This window comes from Danio rerio, chromosome 10, assembly GCF_052040795.2.
Source record: "Danio rerio strain M-AB ecotype USA chromosome 10, GRCz13ab, whole genome shotgun sequence".
Classification (NCBI taxonomy): Eukaryota; Metazoa; Chordata; class Actinopteri; order Cypriniformes; family Danionidae; genus Danio; species Danio rerio.
Window position 1 is genome coordinate 27,782,465 of NC_141030.1, and position 26,682 is coordinate 27,809,146.

Consider the following 26,682-nt stretch of genomic DNA (forward strand, 5'->3'; position numbering starts at 1 on the left):
ATAGTCGTCGTCTCGAGGGAAATCAAAACACTGTTAACTGGAGTCTGAAGGAAGTGAGGAGAAAGGAGAGTTTTCTAGAGGTTTCTTCTTGCTCAAAGTGTGTGGGAAGAGATATGGCACTTATGTGTGTGCGGTTGAAGAAGTGGTATAGTGGAGGGAATACGCTGGGATATGGTGTATGCCTACTTCTTTATCACTGGCCATTGCGTTTACTGTAGCCTCTTTCAAATGCCCTCTGATGCACATCATTTAGTAGTGTTTGGGGGATAAGGCCTGGATTAAACAAAATGTTATATATATATATATATATATATATATATATATATATATATATATATATATATATATATATATATATATATATATATTATATTGAGTGGACAGTTCCTGTGAAGTTACCATGTAAGTACACTGGTATCACAATGTTAAACCTTCTAATGCAGCATTAGTTCTGCCATACAATGTGCGCAAGTACATGGTATGCAAACAGGTGTGGGAGTGGGAAAACACCTGCAAGTAAATATTGTTGTTACACAATGCACTTACATAATTCTTGTTACAGATGTGTACTTTCTTAGTGTTGTTACCAATGTCCCGTTACACATTTGAACTAAAACATACTATTCAGTGAGTTGTTACATGTGTGTAGTTACACCAGTATTACACAAGTAAATACTATGTACCAGTGTGTCCATACACTGTAGTTACATACTACTTACACATGTGGTTACCATGTAAGTTCACAGGTATAAGTGACTATAAAGTGGGACCAAAATCAGTTCTGAACAAAAAACTAATTGACATCATTGATCGATTGAATGAATAAAGAGTCCTCTTCAGTTGTGACAAAACAGCTGTTCAAGCACTCCTGTGCACAATGTTTTTCTAAAGTTCCTGGGTAAAATGAGATGTCACCTGGAATTACTGTGCAACATTGTGTGTTTGATATATGTTTTATCTTGTTTTGGGGGGTGTCAGCCCAAGGAGCAGCATTTACAAATGATGTCTACAAAATTGTTGCAAACAATTTATATGGGTTGAATTTAAACAAACAAATTTAATTGAGTAATGTGCAACTTAATTTGTTTGATTAAATTCAGCTCAAATACATTGTTTACACACACTTAAATAGAGTAAATCCAAGGAATGATCATTGAATCCTTTTTTTCAGTGTACCCCCACTATATTAAAGAGTCTTTACAGTGAGTACAACTCTGTTCTTTTTTATTCCACATAGCAAAACAAGTGACTGTAACTGTGTGTTTTGAAGTATTAAACAGAGATTTTAAACCCATTTCATCAGGCTTCAGTAATTCTTCAAAAAGAACAAAAGGATTGTCTTCTTAGCTGCCATATGCTGCTGTTTCAGATACAGTCAGAGGTGGGAATTTCAGCAGTGAAAAGTCCCACTTCCGACCTCAGCGCATCCCAGTCCAATTTCACATCAGTCACATTTTCATGACTTGAGATGCAGATATTTAGTAACATTTCATGTGATTGTGCTGGTGCAACATAGTCCTACATAGGTTTCTGGAGATCGCAAATTATGTAACCATTATGGTTGCATTTCGTCTTTAAAGGTCCATGAAAACCCTGTTTCAGCAGGGTGTTTTCACACCCATAGTGTGGAAAAGTCAGGAAAGTGGGTGTGTCTAGCTCTGTTTAGGTGGGAGTGTCAAGCGAGGGAAAGAGGGAAGGATTTGGATAAAAATGGGAGTTTCCATTTGGGCACACGCTGATTTTCACCGAGGCAAAACAAACACACAGACGCAGGGGACAAAGAAAGTGACTGTGTTTAATGACAGTGATAGAGACTTTGGAATGTTTGATACCGCATGTCGTATAAGAGGAAAAAACCCTCCATTTCTCTGTGACTTAGATGGACTCAGTAGGTAGCGTCAGAAAGCCGTGCATGTATAAACTATCCTGTCACAAAAATGCAGCCAAAATCCTACACGACAGTAATAGATCGTTCTGCCCATAATATTGTATTGATATTAACGTACTGTAAACTTAGTAACTAAATCATTTTGACTGGAAGGTATGTCTTTAAACACTGAAAGAATACTGCTGACGATACAAACTAACTTTGCCATCTGAATGAACAAACAAAGTGCACTAATCACATACACTTACCAAATCTGTAGAGACAGGACAATCAACGCCAACTGGAGCCACGTCTTTATTAAGAGGAGACGAGTGGCAAATCCGGATTTCACCATTTCCGGATGAAAAAAAGCTCTCGGGTAAAAATGTTCCTTACAAACATATTTCTGTTCCGTGTCGCGTGCACTGTAATCCACACGTGAGTTAAGCTGCGCGCTCATATCAGAAAAAAGAAAACAAAACTGTTGTTTTTCTTTTACTTGTTTCAGCAACACAATGTAGCATCTCTCTGCCGGCTGAACACTGTATCAGGTAAAAACAGTCTTCGAAGCTATCATGCATATTAATAAAGTTGCACCACATACCACATACACAACAGAGTGGTTTGAACCAAGTCTTACTCATGAATTAATGCTGCACACTCAGAGACGTCACGATCTTTTAGCAGATACAGACAGCCAGTCTACACGCTGGAATACACATAAGGATCTATTTTGTGTGACGCAGCTTCAAAAATTTATTTTTAACCGGAAGAACAAATTTGCTCAAAATAACGCAAAAACAACCAGTTTTCACTGTTTTGTGTAATATATGTGTCCTTATAGTGTTTTTAGCAGCATGGGACACATATATGGCTGCCAACAGCTCTAAAAATGTGTTTTGGTGTTTCAGGAACCTTTAAAATGAATGCAACAGGGTGGTATAATGCCATTCATTTTCTCGATTACCAGCTGACCACTTGCATTCGTGTGGAAGGCTTTCCTACTGTTACCAATTTGTCCAGTTAGCTCAACACATAGGTTGGTGGACTTGAGATCAGAGCAAGGTTGACCGTGACGGTAGGGTTCGATTCTGGTGAAGAACGTTTCTAGAGAGTGGTCGGTTGGTCACTGGTGGATTTATGTGAGACAGCAGGCACGAATAGCCCTCATGAGAGAAATTTGTTACCTGATAAATCGTACACAGCGGGCTCTGTTGGTTTTGCGAAAACAAAAACTATAAAAAAACAAAAAATTAAAAACAAAACGTAGCTCCTGGGATGTATTTTGCTCTTTCCAGAAATGTGTATAGGGGTAAGAGCCTGGGTTGGCCGATTATGTTTAAAACAAAAAGACTAAAAGTTCAGTTTTTACTTTTAGATTTTCTAAGCGTTATATGAGAGTGTATGGGTGTTTTCCAGTGATGGGTTGCAGATGGAAGGGCATCCGCTGCGTAAAACATATGCTGGATAAGTTGGTGTTTTTTTTTGCTGTGGCGACCCCCTAATAAGCCGGAAAGAAAATAAATGAATGAATGAATAAACCAAAAAGTCAAGACTGTGCCTCGTGCTTTAAAAATTGAAAAACATTCTGGTTGATCAACCATACAACAAGTACAAATGCATCAAATTCAATTGTGTTAAGCTTGGATTCAAGCTGCGGATATATATTCACAATGTGCAAACACAAGTTACTTGTTTTGGGGTGGAATTAGATGTACAAAACTAGACTTAAATGTCATGTTATAACACATGAAGTTTATCCAATGCCTTAAAGAACAGAAAAGAAAAATTAATGCGGTCATAATTTAGGAGTACTGTATACCCACTTATCCAAGCACCAACTGAGAGAGTCCTATGCAATTTAAACCCTCCATTTCTCTCACTCTATGCTGAGATATTTCCAGATGTTTACCCAGGAGCTCTATTAACACTTCAGGTCCTTTACTTATTGATTGTCATGTGAGATTTGAGGCTGGACTCGCTGGTGGGGGGTGTTATGACAGATCTGAGGGAGGACGCTTTGATAGGAATGAAATATAATTAAAGGTTTGATGCCACGTCGAAGATGAAATGTGCCTAGGTGAACTTTACTCTTGCGCTAAACGCAGACGAGATTGTTCATTCACTCTAAATTAAACTCATGCTAATCCATAAACGGTCGTGTCTGGTTCACTTTATATGGCTGAGCAATGTACCCGTCCGACTAAGCTTTATATTATGCCAACACAAATACATTCAGCAGGAATGCTCAACAGGATCCGTTTTTTATAGTACATTCATTCATTTTCTTTTCAGCTTAGTGCCTTTATTAATCAGGGGTCGGCACAGCGCAATGATCCACCAACTATTTCAGCATATGTTTTATGCAGCTAATGCCCTGCAACCCATTACTGTGAAACACCCATGCCCAGTTTACTTGTAGAGTATAACTTTGGACTTTGAAGAGGAAACCAGAAACCCACATGAACATGGGGAGAACATGCAAACTCTACACAGAAATGCCAACTATCCCACCTGAGGCTCGAACTAGCGACCTTCTTACTGTGAGTGATACAGTATGTGCCACTGTGCCACCTTTTTATAGTACATTTAGCTGTATATTTCTTGTATTTTATTTTATACAGTACGTGTTTCAGTAAATGGGTTGTTCAGAGCTGACTCCGTTTGATTGCATAAATAAGTTGACAAATAACAATAATAATAATAAGTAAACCATTCTTAGTTGATGTGTTGGTCTCATCTGATCTTGCTTGTTTTCCAACCTGGCCTAAATGATTTATTCTAGTCTAGCTGATGTTCTTTTAGTAACTACTGTAAGTCAGTATATTGCTTTACTATTATAAGAGACCTCATGTTGGTTTCTAAACTTAGCTAGCTGCCAAGAAAATGTTTAGTGTAACTTAACAAAAACTAAAATAACAGTAAAAATGTATTAGAACATTACAATATAGTAACTGTGTAATTAAACATAACGCAATATGTATATTTAAATGTTAATTTCCTCAGGAAAATTCTAATAGCATTTGGAAATAATTTAATTGATTTTTTTTTGTTTAATTGTTATTTTATTTTAGATTACATACAGTTGTGCAGTATTGTAATGTTATGTACAGTGTTGCCCTAACAGGCTGCTGGAGAACAGTCCTTGTCATTCTACCGAACTACAAATCCCATCATGTCCTGCATTCTGACACCAGTTCTAGACTCCTTGATTACACACAGATGCAGATCTTTCGTACTGATTACTTGGACTATTAAAGCACCACAGACACACTAATTCTTTGTTTGGTATAGTTCCATATTCTAGTGTTCCTTGTATTCATGGTTCGCTCTATCTGTTTTTTTTTTTTATTCTTGGAGTGTTTTTTTAGATTGTGATAGTTTTCTGTCTCCCCCGAACTTTGCCTGTTATAGTGACCACTCTCTGGATAATCTACATGCTACCATCTGTCCCTGTTTGACCCCATGCGATCTGACTATTCTTATAATAAAGCTGCACGTGGAACTCCATCTCTGTTACCACTTTAGTCATTATAAAAAATAATATTATGATATTTTAATTTAATTAATATTCTGTTTTGGATTAAGCACAATCTGATCATTTATAAGCTAACAGGCAAATAATTTTAGTGTTAATTACATCTTAATGTTGTCAAATCTCTGCTAAAAGTCAAGTTGCTTTAGATATTAATATTGTTTTGTTGTTTTACTCTAATGTCAAGCTCAATTGCTCTTGTTTTTCACAAGTCACTCTGCAAGTCTCTCTTTCTCTGTCATTCTTCCTCAAAGCAACAGTGTTATTTCTGCTGTCAGTAAAGAGATGCTGTGTTTCTTAGCTTGGTAATAGTCTGTGCAAAGCTGAGCAGAGCGGTTTAAGGATGTTTCGTCCCACCCCAATGTCTCTCCAGAGCGCCTATCGATCTGTGACAATCTCCAATCTGCCCCCCAAGAGATTGAAGGCAATGATGGACTTTCTTAAAGTGCTTTGTTTTCTTCTGCTCCTCTCCTCCCCTCTGTCAGCTCTCATCACCAAACACCTGTCCACCTGTTTGTGTGTCGTGCATGCATGTGTGTGTGTATTTGAGTTCAGACTAAATCACGAAGGCTTATGAAGAAGGGTTAGAAAGGAGAATTAGAGGGGGGAGGTGGAATAATTGAATTGGAAGAATGAATGGTGCTTTTAAACTGTGTGAAAGAAATTAGCAGCACACAAGCATGCAAATTTGATGGTTATTCATTTTTATAAAATGTGAAATATTATTACAGCTTTTAATGACTGTTTTCTGTTTGAATATATTTAGAAGTATAATCTATTTAATTAATGGTAAAGTTGAATTTTAGCAGCCATTCTTCAGTGTTAAGTGTTGATGATCCTTTAGAAACTATAATGTTAGCATATTGATAGTATATACAAATAATGAGTATTCAATTAGTCTATCATGATTGTAAATGATGAGAGGCATCTTTTATCACACACCTTTAAATTGTTACAGATATTAGGCAACCATTAGATATTAGGTCGTCGATATTTTGTTCCCAGATGAGCAAGAAATAGGACAAAATTATAATTAATACCTCAAATGCTTTTAAATCCCTCCTCTCTTAGTAGCAGTTGGTGGCCAGTATACTGGATATTTATTAAGAGAACAGGTTATATGGTACTTTAGGTTTTTAAATGACTTATTTATATAAATTCCAAATGTGAAATTGTTAGATGCCTCTGTGAGTGAATGCTGCAACTGAAATTTCCCTACGGTGACGAATAAAGTTAAGTAACTAACTGGACTTAAAGAGACTTAAATTTTTCACTGTTTACTCGCCTTGTGTGTTTTATTTTTTTGTTTGTTTGTTTGTTTTTTTTTTTGTTTTTGTTAAATAAAAAAGAAGATATTTTGAAGAATGTTGAAAATGTAACCATTGACACCCATAGAAGGGAAAAATAAATACTATGCTGTAAAAAAAATGTAAATTACACAGTATTTAACTGTATTTTACTGTAGGACAGGTATGCAGTATGTTACTGTATTTTAAAACTCTACAGTGAAAATTACTGTATATTTTACAGTAAAGCTATGCAGTACTGTAAATACATATAGAGCAGAGATGGCCAAAGTAGGGCCCGTGGGTCAAAGTTGGCCTATAACTTTTGATTTGGCCCACCATCTTATTTGAGAATATAGTGAGAATGATGGAGAAAGTTGGGGAGAATGCCTTTAACAGAGATCGTCATTTCTTATTTGATGTAACCTTTTTTGTTTATTTTATTGCAGAGCTATAAAAAAAGCTAACTAAAATTAAATGCTGTAAATTAATCTGAGTTTTCAAATGTAAATACTGTCAGGTAATGGATAAAAGACTTTGAAGAAGACATTAGCGAGCAAATCAAGACAAAAACTAGTGTAACTCCATTCTGTTTAAAACTGTTATAAAGTTAAATATAAAATGTAATATAAAATATACTGGTTAATATAAAGCAATGTTTTCTGGTTATTTTAAAATATTAATGAATTAATAAGAAAATTAACCATGGTAACAGTGGCATAGCGGATGGGCCCGCAAGGCATGCACCGCGGGGGGGGGGGCCCCGCGTGATTAGGGGGCTTTTTAATAATTGAAAATCCGGCAACCGCAATAATCAAACTCTTGGGAACAACTGTGGTCGGAACCAAAGTTCACAGGTCTTTGTTCACTGAACTCCTCTCAAGCGGTGGACTACTTCATTCTGATTGCTTGCTGCCGAACCGCGTCAGAGCTCATACCATAAAGTTGACTTGATTTCAGCTCTCCTCGACGCTCACACCGGAGAAGACGCACCGCGCTGTTCCTCGCCGCCGGTTCTCATTAAAAATGAATGACTTCTGGCTACTTTGACGCTCTCGCAGCTTTTGGTTTGTGATCGCTCCTCAGTTTGTGAAGGCTTCCCCGCGTTGTCGCTCCACCACGCCCCCTTTCCCGCTCCTCAGTTTGTGATCGCTCCTTAGTTTGTGATCCACCTTAGTTTGTGATCGCTCCTCAGTTTGTAAAGGCTTCCCCGCGTTGCTCCACCCCCAATACCCCCCCACCATATAACTTTTACAGGAAATTGTTAACAGTGTATGGAAGTCAATGTCTACCAGTTTCCAACAATTTTCAAAATATCAGATTTTGAGTTCAGCAGAAGAAAATAAATCTTTAGAATAAAGTAAAAGGTGAGTTAATGATGACATAATTTTCATTTTTGGGTGAACTATCCCTTTGAGCTCCTATTAAATCCAGTTAACCTGAGAGACTGAATGGTTCCTTTATTATGTTAGTTCTCACCATTAACAAACCATTAGCTATTACTTTTAGCTCAATAAACTCCTAATGTGCTGCTTATTAATATCTCTGAAGGTACGGGTTGGGTTTATTGGCTAGAATTAGGGTTGTGAAATAAGACTAATTAATTAGCTGAATATTTTCTTATTAATAACTAAACAGACAAAATCTTAATGATAGGCAGGTAATTAAGTAGGCAGCCACTATTAATAGTGAGAAATGGTCCCTATAATAAAGTGTTACCATATATGCTTCTATTTACACTCAACAAGATGATTAAAATGTATTTATAATTTGTCATTTCTGTAGCTTGTGGTCCTGACTAAAACTGGCGAATATCTGTTTCGGATCTCTCCCTGGGCCAAATATGTCACAAAAACAGTGGATTCTGTCACTTATGACTGGACCCACTGGGACCCTTCACAACCATACCAGGTGAGTGTGTATGTTTCTCATTATTCTCATTTAGGGTTTTTACATTCGATATATACACTTGCAGATGTGTTTTGGGATGGCTGTACAAATTGTGCTATTATCCGTTGGTTTAGAGGTCAAATAAAAGCATAGTTCATCCAAAAATTACAAATAAATCGCTTTTTCTAAACCTTTATGGTTTTCTTTATTCTGTTTAACACCAAAGAAGATATTTTGAGTAAAGGTGAAAACTTTAACCATTTACTACAATAGGAAAAAACAAATACTTTGAAAGTCAACAGTTTTCAGCCTTTTTTCAAAAATAGTATGAGTGTACAACAGAAGAAAGTCAACCATTTTTGGAACAAGCAAAGTGTGAGTAAATAATTTTCAGATTTTAAATTTTTGGGTGAACTACTGTACCCCTTTAACCCCTATTGGTTTTAATGCAACTTGCCAAAAATCAAAACTTTGAAAAACAGAAAGGAGAAAAAAACTTTCTTGTAGCTTTTTAGACATTTAAAATTTTATTTGAAATTGAAGGCCTCAATAAGTGAATGGTGAAAAGGTTTTTAGTTATTACTCAACAGTATTTGTAGCACTGAAACGAGTGTTATAAAGCCATTTGACACTAACATGAATTTGAGAAAGACACATAAAAAGGCAGATGATTTTTAAATCATAGTACAAATAGCAATATTTAGACTTAACCAGCCACTGTCATTACAGTTATTTTTTTCACAGTAGTTGCTACTGTATTACCGATTGGACTCAATTTGCTTTCAGAACTGCCTTATATTTCATGGCACAGATCATCTTCAGAGATCTTGGTCTATGCTGTATATACTCTGCATGTCATAGTAGATTTCAAGCCTCTTTTCAGACCTGGCAACCTGTTTCCATTATTCTGTTCTCAAGTTTGATGAAACTGTGTGTATTGTACCCTCAAGGTCCTGTTCTTTGTTGCTGTTGTATGTTCAAAGATGTTCTTGTGCAGACCTCTATTGTAACGATTTCTTTTTAAATTACTGTTACCAATCTATCAGCTCAAACCTCTCTAGTCAGTCTCTTCTGATCTTTAGCTTCAACAAGGCATTTTCATCCAAAGAACGTCTGCCCCCCAGAAAATCCTTTGTAAAACCTAGAGATGGTTGTGTCTGAAAATATCAATATATCAACATTATCTGAAAAATGGTCACCTCACTTGATACATACAACCATGCTACATTCAAAGTTAACAATATTATAAAACATTTATTTGCGAACACTATGGACCATAGTGTCAGACCAAAATGCTAAAACACAATTGCAGTCGATCACCAGTAAGGGGCTTGTCTAATAATATAGGAGAAATATCTAAAAGGGGTCATGTAGGGTTATGTGCATGTTTATTTTTATGCCTTTAATTATCAACATTATTTTAAAAAATAGCTTAGTACATGTTTAAATCTCCTCTAGATGCATTGGACTAGCTGATCAATATTTGGTACCAAAATAGAATTGTTTAAAATAAGTTCTTATTAAAATCTACAGCTTTGAAACTTTGTATGCATAAAGTCACAACAAGCAGTTTGATATTGTGTTATATTTTATATTTTATCTTTGTGCTGTCACTGTTTTACTATAAATATATGTGGTTCAGTTTGACCCAAGCATTTACAGAGTATACATATTTCCTACATATTTCTTGAATCTTTTACACACATAAATCATATCTGTGCATGTTTCTCACACACAAGCACATGCTCTCAAGGGGCTGTTACAGGTGAGGGCAGATGCTTTCTAAGCTGTCTGGAATGAGGTGTTGAGTTATGGTCTCTGGCATGATTTAACCTATTAGAGTCTGGTTGTTTCCTCCAGAGGGTCAGTGGAGAACCGTACATCACACCAGTCATCATCTACTGTAAGCTGTCTCCAAGAACCGAGAGCTCCCAGTTTAACCCCACACACACTTAAAAAAAAAAAATACAGTTGAAGTCAGAATTATTACCCTCCCTGAATTATTAGACCCCCTGTTTATTTTTCGCCCAATCTCTGTTTACCGGAGAGAAATTTTTTTTTCAACACATTTCTAAACATAATAGTTTTAATAACTCATCTCTAATAACTGATTTATTTTATCTTTGCCATAATAACAGTAAATAATATTTTACGAGATATTTTTCAAGACACTTCTATACAGCTTAAAGTGACATTTAAAGGCTTAATAGGTTAATTAGGTTAACTAGGCAGGTTAGGGTAATTAGGCAAGTTATTGCATAATGATGGTTTGTTCTGTAGACAGTCGGAAAAAAATGCTTAAAAGGGCTAATAAAGTTCTTAAAATGGTATTTCAAAAATTAATTACAGCTTTTATTTTAGCCGAAATAAAACAAATAAGACTTTCTCCAGAAAATAAAATATTATCAGACATACTGTGAAAATTCCCTTGCTCTGTTAACCATAATTTGGAAAAAAACATCATTTGGGCTATAATTCTGACTTCAACTGAATATATATTAATTTATTTTATTTTTACTGTTTTTTGCTGTGATGCTGTAATGCTGTGTGAGTGCGTGAGGAATATTTTAATGATCTAAAGAATATTTTGTTTTAATATTCTATTCTGAAATGACAAGCGTCTATGAATGATAAAGGCTCTTTATGAAACCCTTGTTTTATTTTGTAAAAATGTATTTATTTATTTATTTTTTTTTTTACTGGCTTATCATTTTTACAGTGTACATGAGTCAATGAATAAATGCAATGTCTGGCCAATAATAATGTGATTGATAGTGGTTAACCCATGATTTGGTATGATTGTGTGTACAGTAGTAGTCAATACATAACTGGATAATTTATTGTAAATATACAACTTTTTCGTAACTTTTTGATTTAGTGGCTAATTTGTATAAAACCGTACAATCTAATTTGTACAATTTAGTATGATTTGCTCATCCCACAATGACGGTTGGGTTTAGGGGTGGGGTTAGATGCCACTCCTCCTTTTTAATGTCATACAATTTCGTACGACTGAACTCGTTTGAATTCGTATGTATTAGCCACTAAACTGGCAAAACCTAAAATACTTATGTTTTCTTGTGAGATCAGGCCGAAATATTCACACTATCAAATCTAAAGCCTTCAACATTTCTCTTTGCTACTGAAATTTACAGTAAAGATGTTTCAACCCCTGTGCAATTGATACTCAACTGCTGCTGGCTAGTCTGCATAAGAGAGGAGGGGCTTAATGATATATAAACAATAATGATAAAATACCTCAGCACCATAGGAGACCATGGATAAAGAAGCACACTTTTAGGTAAAAAACAAAAAACTATTTTTTTTTTTTTTTTTTGTGGGGTGGAGGTAGTTTATGATAGAAGTCAAAGCAGGAGGGAATGTTTGCAGGACCGTGGTGTTCTTCAGACGAGCATGTGGCCTTCCTGTGGCTCTTGATCATTTATCTTCGGTAGCCATTAGCATCTCTGAAGCACCCTGCTCTTACGGCGACCCTTCTTCCGTGTTAGTAATGACACTCAAAAACGCCTCCTCTTAAGTGGCCCGCCACATTAAACAGCCAATTTAATCGGAGGCTATTCAACAATTGCTTTCACCCTCTTGATGTCTTCATTTCACAGAAGAACCATTTGCAAAAAGGCTTTGATATGGGCGGTTCTTCCACAGTGACAATGAGACATACTTTCCTTTGATATCTATTCATGGCATCAGACATTCATACAGCGGCTGTGGTCAATGGCATCATGCTCATAATCAAGTTTTTTCTAGAGGAGATGAATTGGTGACACAATGTCGTCTGACAGTTAATGCGGTTGCTGCATGATTAAAGACAGCGAATATTGCTTTTTGCTTTCTGGAAATGGCTCCATTTTCAGGGAGATACAATTGGTTTAGGTTTTCTTTTTTTGAATTTCCCTTCTTTGTGTCTAGTTATGTAATTGCATGTTATGTCTGGCAAAAAGGATGAAAGATTGCCAAAGTCAAACTAATGTTATGTTTAAATTATATTGTAAATTATATTAATTCATTCATTTTCCTTCGGCTTTGTCCTTGATTATCAGAGGTCACCACAGCGGAATGAACCTCCAGCTATTCCAGCATACGTTTTACATAGCGTATTTCCTTCCAGCTGCAACCAAATACTGGGAAACACCCTTACACTGTCATTTTCACTCACTTGTAGATCTTTTTCTATGCTGTTGCATGGAGTGCGTCATAGTGACCAGCGCCTTTCGATAGCGTGCTTAGAACTTCTGTTAAGATTTGTCATCAGCCAAAGCAGCCTTTCTCAACTGGGTGTTAATACTGTTATCAGTGGTTTACGGAGTGTTTTTGTGATGCAAAACTTTCATTTTGAAAGAAAGACGTGTTAAAGATGTTATACTTCTGTCAGATGCAGTTCAAGCACGAGATAAAAACGTTCTACTGTTCTTCTCTGTCTGCCATCAGAGCAGATGTTGAAATAAAGTGTCAATTTCCTGACCTTTCAGCTGTTATAATGTACTCCGCGGCTCTTCAATACACACACACACACACACACACACACACAACTTCGCTGCATTATAAAGAGCAAACCATATTACTGGCATAAAACTAACAGAAATGTAAGCCATGCAATTTCCAAAAATTAGTTATAAAATTATGTGACTGATACTATTCTGGCTGATTTACATGTTGATATTCTAATCGGGAGCAGTTTTTGTTTTTTCGGTTAGTTTGTGTTGTGTAGCATTTACCATGGTATGTTTTTCTGTCATTTCAAAATGGCACTTTATTTTTACTTTGTGACATTTATTCAATCAATGTGTTAGTGGGACAGTGCAGTAGGCTATGTGTGTGTCAAACGTTTTGGTGAATTACATTTGTTTGGGTTGGTTATATATTTGAAAGAAAGAGAAAAATGTTCACTTTAACGATGTCGAGGCTTAATTTAAACGGCACAAGATGGCATCTGACGAGGGAAAAATACCTTGCAGCAGTTGTTTTCCATCACATTAGATCAAATTTTAAAAACAATCAGTCCAGGAGGTTGTGCTGATCGACAGCAGTATTACTTCAAAGACATTAAAAGCAAGCAGCTGCGACCGGAAGGTTAAAGTACCATCCTTGCACATACACGAAAAGCATAATGCGTAACTTTGCATTCTAAAAAAAAAGGTCTATATATTACGGCCAATTTTGTTAACTTATTTCACCTATAGCGCATGTCTTTGAACTGTGGGGAAAACTAGCAATCTTATTGCAGTGAGGCAACAGTGAGTGCAGTTAAAGCTATCCACTGAGCCACCGTGCTACCCCATTTTTTTAAATGTTAAATGTAACTTTTTCCTTTTTTTTTTTAAATTATATTCAATAAAATAAGTTCATCAGGCTAATATCATGTCTTTATTTAATGAGAAAATCCACCTTATGTTATATATCGTATTTAATAATTTTAATAATAAAAATCTGAGGCTAAGTTTTAAGCATTATGATTTGCATTTGCTGTGGCATCATTTCAGTGTTTCAACTTTTTTTTTTCTGTACAGAGTATTTCTTTTTTTTTTGCCAAGATCATGCATATAGTTTGCTCAAAGTTGTATTCTCTACATTGTCAAACTTCAAACTGTAGTCTTAGACTGAGAACTTTAGTCTCCGTTGTATTGTTGCAAGCGTTCAGTGAAGTCAAATATTTGTGTCGTGTTGTGTTGCGTCAGGATCTTAGAGGTAACCCAGATGCTCAGCCAAACCTTCTAGCAAAAAATCTTATCAAAGTCCACTGAAGAAGAGTGAAATGATATCTGGGTGCTTTCTTACTCTTTCTGTAAACCTTTCTTCTCTTTCTCTCTCCTAGTTCCAGCACCCCAGACCCCCTCGGCCCAGCAGTCTTCGAATCTACGAGGCTCATGTGGGCATCAGTTCGCCTGAGGAAAAGATTGCCTCGTACAAAAACTTCACCCGAGATGTGCTTCCTCGCATTAAGGATCTCGGTGAGTGATGAAATCTACCGAAACACTGGCAAAACACACGTCAAAATGATACAAACCAAGCTCTTCGAGGGCCAGTCTATAACCCTGAGCTCCTGGGCCAAAAGAAATCAATGGCCTTTAAAAGCCAAACTTACTGCTGATCAAAGAACTTATCTGATTTGCTCAAATTGATTTGAAAGACATACAGTTAACTATGACATACTGAGAATGTTTTGGTCCATTATATAAAGCGCTTGTGTTTATCTTATTTATTTTTTATTACACTAGCAGGCAGCAAAGGAGGATAAGTAAAAGGTTTCAGATATCATTGCTTCAGAAACACGAGGGTCAGTGGCTTTAGAAAAGTATTCAGTATTCTATTTGATTTAAAGGGGTGGTCCAAAGTGTATTTTTAAGGTTTGGTTCTGTTTATTAGACGCAAAGCAATGTGTTTCCATGCTTCCTTTGTAAAAAAAAAATAATAAAAATCTTGTTATTTTTTTATATATCTTACTTTGATTATATACTGCTAACATCAAAACGACTATCGTTTTTCCTACTTGCTCCGAAAGGCCCACCCTCAAGAGGCTCTGATTGGTCAGCTGACATAATGTGCTGTGATTCGCGTATTGGCTCCACATCACCAGGAAAAGTGTCACACCTCAACAAGCATGCGCTTTGGCGCTGTGTATACACTGTTAGTCAGAGTAGATGTTAGCAGTTTGAACCTGAATCAGACAGAAAATGACACAGAGGACACAGCTGAATCTCACGCCTGCTCTCTAAAATAAAATCTGACAAGTCGTCACTTTAGAATTATAAGGTTCTATCTGACATTTTCGTCAAAGTTAAGTTATTGACATATTCTTATAAAATGACAATATGGGGTGTTTTTTATGAGTTGTTTACATTTTAAGACTTTTTATTTAAAAACCAAATGTTACACACGTACTGTTTTCTATATGGAATGCAAAAACTTTGAAGCTCAATATCTCAAAATCATTCAGAACGCAGATAGAACCTTATAATTCCAAGGTGACCGAATCTAGCACTGAACTGAGAGAGATTTATGAAGCTGTCCTTTGTCACATGCTATATAATTTTTATAATTATATGTAACATAATTGTAATTCTGGAAGCCCAAATACAGAAACAGAACAAACTCTATGGAAATAGCAGCGTTTGCGTTTGTCTCTGCTATATTATTACAGCCTCAAGCTGCGCCCCTTTAGTTATGCACGTGGTGAATGTGCATAACCTGAAGCATTTGTGTAACCCGGATGTATTTTTTGTAAGCCCCAAACTTCATTCGCTGTAGGCTTTGCTAAGTTAACTCTGTAAAAGCCAATGTCTCCCTTTGCATTGAACTTTGAGCGTATTACATTCAGAGATGTTGTTTATGTTCACACATCTAGATTACACATCAACTAAAGTTTAAAATAAGATATTGTAGTGGACCACCCCTTTAATGTTCTGTTAGATTAGAGTCATTACATATAATAAGACTTGAAAATTATATAAAGTATAACTAATTTGCACTCCTTCTATTTAAAAAAAGAGGCTGTTTCTCAATTCCAAGAATGCAGAAACTGGACCTTCTTGTGAAGACTGGTCTTGCCAGGTCACATTGGAAGAATGTGCTTTTTTCCTGATGACCTTCATGCATTTTTCACCGAAAACGTTTTACACATTACAGCATTCATACAACGATTTATTGTTTTCCCCCTTTTTGCAATATATACTATCCATAAAGACTTTACGAATATACTTTGCACAAAACAAATAAAACTGATTTTAATACAATTTCAACAAATAAACAACCTTAATGTCTTACATTTATTAAGATTTTCGTAGTAATGTTTACTTGCACCTTCTCATTTAGGGAACTTCTGACTGGTAAATAAGTTATATTTCAGAACTTTAATAATAAAACTATATAAAATGTTGAGCTTTCCACCTTCAGTCGCAATGACTTCTGGGACTTCTAGAGCGAGATCGGCGCTCAAGTCTGCATCGGTGTGTCCTCGATATCAAGAACACATACAAGAACACTTTCACGCGTCCTTTATCCTTGCGGCCTTTAGTTTTAGAACTAACCTTTGGCAGATGATGATGACGTTACACGAGAATGCAAGAACGCTGAAGAACACATATTGAGAAACAGCCAGAAAGAAATTCACTCAGATGTCACAGTTCACAAGCAATTTATTAAGTCAAACTTGTGATAATTCACCAAAAAAAATAAAAAAAATAAATATGTAAATAAATGAATAACTCATCATTTACTCTCATTTATCTGGTTTTAAACCATGAGTTTCTTTCTTGTTGAACACAAAATAATATATTTTGAAAAGTCCTGGTTTTTGCACCCTCTTGACTCTCATAAATCAACATGTTTTAGAATATCTTGAACACAAAGGAAAGAAACTAAACTAGAGTTTGAAGCAAGTAAAGGGTTAGTTAATACTGACTGAATTGTCATTTTGGGTGAACAGAATTTTTTAAGGGGATTTGGCTTAAGGGAGAAGTGTAAATCTGACTCCTGACATATAAGCACAAATATCAACCCAGTACCTTTATTAAACATTCAAGTAAATGTGAAATTTCTATAAGAAACTTGCTAAATACATTTTAAATGCTGTCATGTCATCAGTCTATTAATAATTTACACACAAATTAGTCTTTTTATTTTAAATTTAGCCATTTTCATTTTATATGATAATGTTCTGCCTTCTTTGCATCCTCTAAGAACTTATATAGTATCATATTAGCTTAAGAAAGAGTCTTGGAAGCTATGAAAAAAAAATTATGCATAGAGAGAGACACAAATGAAGCAAAAGTGTACAGGCGACAAGCAGTTCCACATGGAATATCATGCTAACTGTCGCAAGCGGAACTGTTAAGTTTAGTTAGCAGATGTGAAAACAGCTGCCGCCTCGAGTGATTCCATTACTGCACGGAGAGCCGTTTCCCATGATTGTTCCCTTACAGAGCTTTTGACATGGAAGCCTGTGAGGAAGCCAGCCTACAATTACAATGTCAGAAGGATCCAAATGAGGTTTTGGGAGCTGTGGGGATTACAGAAGGTACCTTAAACATTAGTGTTCATTGCTTCGGTGTGATCCATAAAACATAACCTTCTGTTGTTTGTTTTCTCGAGGGCTGAAGCGTTAACCTTTGCCTGGAGCAAATCTGTTTGTAAGCTGAGAGTTAGTTAGCGTAAAATTATTTTTCACCCCTTAAATGGGTGCTAAAATACTGAGTCGTGCTGGCTTTGATTGCGCATGCTCATGGTCGACGCTCTCCCCGAGGTTCTGTGCTCAGTTAATGTTCTCCTAGACTCTCAAAAAAGCAACAGAAGCAAAGCTGCACTAATGGAAGAGCTTTTATACACTAGTTTTAGAAGTGGGGGTGAAATGAATGAATTTAAAGGCTAAATTTTTGAGCCAAACAGTCAATCAACAGATTGATTGATTGATTGGGATGGATGGATGGATGGATGGATGGATGGATGGATGGATGGATGGATGGATGGATGGATGGATGGATGGATGGATGGATGGATGGATGGATGGATGGATGGATGGATGGATGGAAAATTGGTTGACAAATTGGATAGATGGAAAATATCTTGATAAATTGATGCATGAATGTATTTAAAAATTAATTGAAAGCAAGTGAATGGGTTGATGGATAGATACATGGATGGATAAATAGGGAAAATATAAATGAATGGGTACATAAAAATAGGTGGATGGATGGATGGATGGATGGATGGATGGATGGAAAATAGGTTGGTGAAAATGGATGGATGGAAAATTGGTTGATCAATTGTATAGATAGAAAATATGTTAATTAATTGATGCATGAATAGATGAATATAAAACAAGTGGATGAATGCATTAATAGGAAAAATTATAAATAAACAGGTATATAAAAATAGGTCAATACATGGATGGATGTATTGATGAATAGATCAATAAATGTTTCGATCAATGGATGGATGTAAAATTGGTTGATGAATTGGATGATTTATGAATGAAAGGATGGATGGAAAATATGTTGATGCATGAATGGATGAAAAACAGGTTTTAAACAAGTGAATAGGTTGATATGAATGGGTGGAAAAATAGAAAAAAGGCATAAAATGGGAATAAAATTGGTTCATACATGGTTGGATAGATTTATGGATAGGTGTAAAATACGTTGATAAAATGATGCAAGGATGGATGAATATGAAAAAGGGTGAAAAAAAGTAAATGGGTTGGATGAATAGATGGATGAATGGATACATGGAAAAAATAGATGAATAGGTAAAAACTATAAATAAATTGTATATAAAAATAGTTGAATACATGGATGGATGAATAAATGGCTGGATGGATGGATGGATGGAATATGAAAACATGATAAACAGATGGGTACAAAAATACATAAATGGATGTAGATTAAAGGTTGGTAAAGACTGAAACATTTTTAAAATAATTACAAAAATGATTAAAAAAACAGGCTCAATTAAATGCCCATATGTTGCCCTGTAAATCTTGTGTCATTTTAAAGTACACTTCTATTGTAAAAAGTTTAATTAAACTCTCAAACAATAAGTGATTGACAGAGTGAATTTGAAGATTTCACAGTGAAAGAAATGCATTGAAAGCTATCTTTTTTTTCTATTTGGAAATGGCTGATTTTTATATTATTATATGTTGCATATGACCTTCCCTTGAGTTATCAGGATTTTTTTGTTGTTGTGTAGTGCATGATAAAATGTTGCTTGACAGGTCTGATGTTTAAATCCATTGATAAGAGATTTTGTGGTGGAGGAAGGACTGAGTCAGATGAACGGAGCATAAAAGCATCCTTTGTTCTGCGATTTAATCAACATCCACATGAAGAAGTGCAGTCAAAAAGTTGATTGACAAACAAAAGGAGCTAAACACAAGAATCACAGAAGCAGAAGAAGGCAAGGCTTGCTTATTTACCGCTATGCTGGGCTGGCATATGGTTAGTTTCTCAGATGATTCAGGTACAGTCACGACTAATGCAAAATAGTGACACGTATTTAAAACAAAAAGTTTTTCGAAAAGGGGGTTTGACAGATTTTCTTTTTTAGGGTAAATTTTAATTGAATTTTAAAGAAAAGAAAAAGTAATATTGTGGAATAAAATTAATATATTACATTTATATATTTTATAAATGTAATAATTTTAAAGATGTTTTTATTATTATTTGAATATATTTTAGAATGTAATTAATTCTTTTTGCATTCAAAAAGGATTTTTTTTTCACGTTGTCATTATAGGGTATTATGTGCACAATTTTGAGGAAATATAATAATTGAATCCATTTTAAAATAAGGCTGTAACAAAAAATGTTGAAAAGAGAAGTGCGATGGATGGATGGATGGATGGATGTATGGATGGATGGGGATGGATGGATGTGTATAGATGGATGGATGGATGGATGGATGGAGGGATGGATGGATGAATGGATGGATGGATGGATGGATGGATGGATGGATGGGTATAGATAGATGGATGGATGGATGGATGGATGGATGGATGGATGGATGGATGGATGGATGGATGGATGGGTATAGATAGATGGATGGGTGGATGGATGGATGGATGGATGGGGGTGGGTTTATGGATGGATGGATGGATAGATAGATAGATAGATAGATAGATAGATAGATAGATAGATAGATAGATATATTGATTGATTGATTGATTGATTGATTGATTGATTGATTGATTGATTGATTGATTGATTGATTGATTGATTGATTTGCCTGGACCCACAGCAAATTATGCAATAATTTGATGGTATTGCATGCTGGAAACTGTCTTTGCAGAATTGCTTTTGTTAAAAAAATAAAACAAGACTCTTAACAATGTCAAAAGAAAAACCTTTGCTGGGGACATCGTGGAGCAAGGATGAGTAAACTGAAATTGAAAACAGCTTTTAAGTAATTACTGTTTAACCTCTTTGTCTTAAGTTCTCTTTCCAAGATTAATTACACTACACAACACACGATTATAAAGAATAATACAATTCAGATGGAACAGCAGCCTATTAGTTCTGTTAAGTCATCTTTTAATTCGACTGGTATAAAAATACCAGTTGAACAGGTCAAATGATCAGATTTACTCCACCATTTAAGTCATATCAGAGCGTGTGTAGAGTTTCAGTAGAGAAATTCTGTCCACTGTCAGTTCTCATTCAGATCCTGGTGTGTGAAAAAGTGTTGACTGAATTTTCCCACTGAGTTTTCCACAGGTTTAGTTGTTGCCGGATGTAGTTTACATGAGTCACTCAGCAGTGATTCTGAGCTCCTGGACTGTTGGATGGACATCTTGGCTGAGAAACAAATCCTGAAACCACTGGAAGTTTCAGAACTTTCTTTATAAAAAGTCTATCATTACTTTTTTTATCACAAGCTTATTATTCACAGAAAGTGTTTACACTCTTCATGTATTCTTTTCATGAAAATATCAAGTTAATTGTAATTTATCATGCTGTCATTTTGCCATTGAGGATTTGGATCGCGTTGCAGTTGACATTTAAACCTATGCTTTGGTTTCACTCAATTTTAATTACGTTTCATTCATTTACATTTTCCAGTGTGGAAGTGGCAGCACTTGAAATTAATCCGTATTGTTAAGATAACAACTTACAGCAAGATTATGCCTTAGATGTGTGTTCACTTTGAAGATATTGTTTTGTTGTAGGTCTTTTGATTCTAAAATTGATTTCAAAGGTTTTTTTCTTTTCCCTCGTCTTTTATTCTCAGGATACAACTGTGTCCAGCTCATGGCAATCATGGAACATGCCTACTATGCAAGCTTTGGCTATCAAGTCACCAACTTCTTTGCTGCTTCCAGGTACATTTAAAGTTGTGCATTTGTCAGATTTTTTTAATCTAAAATGATTTGCATTGCATTTAACCTTTTGACACGTACAATCTCTCTAGTGTGATCAGTTTTGTTTGGTTCCCGGAGCGTACAATCTCACCAGTGTGATTGGAAAGTTGTCACATGATCAGCTGCTGAATTCAGTTGCTTTGCCACAATGGCTCGTGCTAAACTACTGGGTGGGCCATTTATATGGATACACCTTAATAAAATGGGAATGGTTGGTGATATTAACATCCTGTTTTTGGCACATTAGTATATGTGAGGGGGCAAACTTTTCAAGATGGGTGGTGACCATGGTGGCCATTTTGAAGTTGGCCATCTTGGATCAAACTTTTGTTTTTTCAATTGGAAGAGGGTCATTTGACACATCAAACTTATTGGCAATTTTACAAGAAAAACAATGTTTTTCCCAAAACCCATGGTGCGCTTGGTTTTAATGTAACTTTATTCCTTGATGAGTTATTTAAAAGCTTCTGACCACTTATACAATGTTTTCAATCTGCTGCCGATTGTGTTGGATTGCCAATGCAACCCTCTTCTCCCACTCTTCACACACTGATAGCAACACCGCAGGAGAAATGCCAGCACAGGCTTCACATAAACAAAAAAGTGGGGCCATTCTTCATCAATGGAAACCTCAAGGCCACTGGATATTTGACATTGCTACATGATGATGTGTTTCCCTCTTTATGCCCTGAAGCTGGCACGTTCCCTGAGTTTTTTCAGCAAGATGGTGCACCACCACATTATGGGTGTCAGGTCCGAGCATTCCTAGATGAACAGTTTCCTTGGTCATCGTGGGCCAGTTGAATGGCCCCCAAGGTCTCCCGACCTGTCCCCTTTTATCTTTGGGGTCACAATGGGCAGCACATTGAACACATTTTATAAGTGGTCAGAAACCTGTAAATAACTCATTAAAGAATAAAGTTACAATAAAACCATTGTTTTTCTTGTGAAATTCCTAATAAATTTGATGTGTCACATTACCCTCTTCTTATTGAAAAACAAAAGTTAGATCCAAGATGGCCGACTTCAAAAAGGCCACCATGGTCACCACCCATCTTGAAAAGTTTGCCCCCTCACATATACTAATGTGCCACAAACAGGACGTTAATATCACCAACCATTCCCATTTTATTAAGGTGTATCCATATAAATGGCCCATCCTGGATTAAAAAATGCACCTGTAGCAAATCCCAATTTATCAGTGCTTATTTACAAATAATTGTATTACCTAAGTTTATTTTTGGTTTCAGACATTTAAATCCACCTAAAACATACAATTTATGATTTGTAAAATACATGCTAATGCAAATCTATGTAGATATAATAACTATTATTTTTAAACATTATCAGATGTTGTGCTTTATACACATTTATGCACATCAGATACACACTGTTTAGGTTACTAGATAGGTTAACCAGTTAAAAAATATACAATAGTATTTTGGGTGAAGCTAATGAATTTACAAGCAGCACTGTTCTAAAGAGCAGACTAACATGGCGACCCGCATCAACCACCATAGATTCACCAATTTGATTCACTATCAAGCTATTTAATTGACAAAACACATGTTTTACACATATTTAAGAATTTTAATATAAGATGCATTACATTATAACTAGGAAGAGGTGGCACGGTGGCTCAGTCACGGAAGGTTGCTGGTTGGAGTACTGACTGAGCCATGTGGCATTTCTGTGTGGAGTTTGCATGTTTTCCCAGTGTTCATGTGGGTTTCCTCCGCAGTCAAAAGACGTGGTATGAATTGAACTAAATAGTCGATAGCATGTGTGTGAATGAGAGAGTGTATGGGTGTATCTACTGCTGGATTGTGGCTGGAAGGGCCACAGTAATTGGGGGTCTATTCCACGTGACAACCCCAGATAAATCAGGGACTAAGCCGAAGGAAAGTGACTGAGTGAATAATTAGGAAGTTGTCACTATTAAAAGATAAAGGAAAAAAGATAGCAATACATGGATAAATCATCAGGGCTGCAGTGATGTGGAATACATTCTAAATATCACATGTTATTATACTCGCACATGAAGTCAACGGGAGCATTTAAAACGTACAATGTGAAAGGGAGTTCATGGTTTCTCTAAGACCAAGATTTATGATTCAATGCTAGCAAGCTTTACAAAATACAAAGTACTCTCATGAACCAAAGTTTTACATTGGTGGATGGAAAAACATTTCCCTCTTCATGCTGTTGGATTACAGCTCTAATATGGAAACTGTGATGTTCTGCTGTGAAAAGTAGTGATCCAGTCATTCCCATGGGCCAGAATTTGACAACTACTACTGTATCTACCTAAACATTGCTGCAAATCATTAGTTTTGCATTTCTACCTATACCATAAAGGAACAAATCAACCGTTTGGTCGAGCATGTTTTTGAAAAACTCTTACAAACACACTAAATATTTTTCATAGCACCAAGCAACATAAATTTGAAAAGTTAGGGCTCTGAGACGGTAATATGTCAAAAAAAAAGAGAGGGTGCTCGCTGCAGAGCCATTTGAGCAGAGCTGAGCTCCAGCGAGGGGGAGCATGAGCTCTCGTTCTGCCTCCTGTAAGCTGTTTTAATGCGTACACCAACTCCACCCCTAACCCTACCCCCAGTGACATCACTCGTAGAAGAAGTGCAAAAAAGGTGGAGCTCAAGCTCCCCCTCGCTGGAGCTCAGCTCGCCCAAATGGCTCTGCAGCGAGCACCACCTGAAAAAAAAAGCTTACGTTGCAAATTTTCACCAAAAACAGTTGAAATGTAAGGAGTGATTTCCTTGGATGTCAGTTCACATGTCAGGAGTGATTGCCTTGTTTGATTTCAGTGGTAGAAGTAATGTTCCCTAGTAGCAAAGAATTCTGGCCCAGGTTTGGCAAAAAGCTGGCACAGCAGGCATTCATCCGGCACTGGCATACAGCATGTGGGCCAAACATGGCCCGGGTTTGGCAGAGGCGGCACCGTTTTTAAGGCGGCACACAAGATTTGGGCCAGATGAAAAACGTAGTATTTTGCCCAGATTTAAAAATTTGATAAGTGGGCCATGTGAGTTTGGCCAGTCTTGACCCACATTTAAAATGCACTAAAATCATTTTTGAGTAAAGAAAAAAAATTCTACCAATCAGGTCACTTTGAGAAAAAGCGTGCCCAGAGTGTGCATAAAGCGCATCACTCCATGGGTTTATCAATTTCATTGCAATCGTGACACACCAACCTATCTGGCCCAGTTCAGGCCCAGTTATGAGTTATTAACTTGGCTGAGACTTGGCCCAGATATGGTCTGTGTTTGGCCCTTGTCTGGAAGCCAGATTTGGTCCAGTCATGTACCGTAATTCACTGCGGCATGTGGGCCAAGCAAAACCTGATTGTGTGGGCCAGAGCTGGGCCAGAGAAATTTTGCTATGTGGGTTGTTGCGAGTGCTGTTGATTGAGTTAGTGACTACTAGTGGATTTTTTTGGCTTAACATACTTCAACCAAGTGGTAGAGATGGCTCAATCAGGTTTAAATAAGTGCTCTCAATAAGATATGGTCAGTCAAAATATGTTCAGGACCGACAACTTTGATCTGAAAAGGTTCTAACCTATTTGACTTTAACGATGTCACACAAAAGTATTGCTGCCAGTTACCACAAGACATGTACCCTTGGGTAGACTCCATGCCTTGGCAGGTTGTTTTCACAGCACACAGAGGACCAATAGTATATGAACTGCTCTTCATAATGTTTAGACTGTTTATTGCAAATATTTGCTGATTGAGTGGTTTAGTAGATAATGAACTGGGATGGTTGTGGATGCAAATTCCCCATCAACTAAATACTGCCTTATTTATGCAGGGACGCTACAAATTTGCTGAAATAAAGAGTACAAAGCCTTTGTCTTCAAAACAATGCAAAGAAGAATAAAACACAGCCTCTGCTATACAGGATGCAATTACATTTCCCTCTTGAAGCTGTCAGACCACTAACAGCTTTAAAGTTGCTAGGGCAGTTATGGATTGTATTTTTAAGGATGAAGGTTAACGTCTACGTCCCGAAAGAAATTATTTTCACCTCGGGACTTCAGATCCAGTTGTTCCGGATGTGGCTACAACATGCACTTCTCCTTCACCAAAACGCATTAGCATGCTGTGCCCTGGTCACATTTTATTTATTAGCATTATATCTACAAGGCCTGGTAGACTGAGCGTGTGACAGTATCTAAATGCTTTTCATTTTCCTTTAGAGCTCAGAGTTTGGTGGGGTTGTCTCTCAGCCCGTGCAGCAGTAATTCCAGTCTTTAAATCAGGATGAGGTCCTCTGTCAAGGGCAGTAATCTTACTGTAAACACATTTGCCGCTAATCCCCAAATAGAAGAAAGCTCTGATAAATAACAATAGTAAAAAAAAAACAGAATTGGGTCTCCAAAATAAATAAACTCTCATGAAAGAAAATTGCGTCTTTGAATGTGGGGAGTGAGCAACTCCCTCAACCTAATAAGATATGACAGAGTCATTGGGAATCTTTATTTGGCTTTGGCTGGCTGAGGCGGCCGGCACTGGTGGACCAGTCCAGATAAAGTGCAATGTATACAGAGTAATTTCACTCATGATTGATCACTCATGGACATTTAAGACCTATTCCACTTTCTGCCGGGGTTGAGGGAGTGAGTGAGGGAGGTGACTTGGAATATCATTAGCTCTCGTCTCACTTTTCTTGTTCTTTGTCCTGATATCTTTTAACCCTGCAAAATAGATATACCGCCAGGCATTCTGGGAGTTCAGGGAGAGAATTTGTTTTGTGATTTAGGCCTTGAATCGGAATCCACTCGTCTGTGGAGGATCTTGTATTAGTTGTGGCTTGTTTAGCTTTAGCTGTTAGCTAGCAGATGCTGTTAGCCCATTATGCTGGCAAAAATAATCTTTATTTTTTTTATTTTTTTGACCACCATTGATGCTCATTGAACACATTTATATTCTTTCGGGTTTGTAAGCAACATGTAAATAAAAAAATGCTATTTGATGATACATTGCAGCTATAACGTACTATTAACTTTACAACATACATATTTGAAAATTGTACTAAATATTTAACTAAACAATAATATAGTATTTTATTTAATAATATTTTAAATACTGAATAAAACAAAATGTTGCCATCAAGTTGAAATTGTGTAGCTTGTTGACATTTAAACAGACTTTAACATGCAACCTTTCAGTTAATAATGAACTTGCTTACATCAGCTTATATCCATCAACTT

General features: G+C 36.4%; 1 protein-coding gene across 1 annotated transcript in view; it reads left to right on the forward strand.

Moving 5' to 3' along the window:
- gbe1a (glucan (1,4-alpha-), branching enzyme 1a) overlaps positions 1–26,682 on the forward strand; it is a 265,946-nt gene that overhangs the window by 88,783 nt on the left and 150,481 nt on the right. The window contains exons 4-6 of the mRNA XM_087270612.2: positions 8,474–8,599; positions 14,412–14,547; positions 21,320–21,410. Of these exons, the coding sequence (XP_087126738.1) occupies positions 8,474–8,599; positions 14,412–14,547; positions 21,320–21,410 (353 nt within the window). The remainder of the gene's footprint in view (positions 1–8,473; positions 8,600–14,411; positions 14,548–21,319; positions 21,411–26,682) is intronic.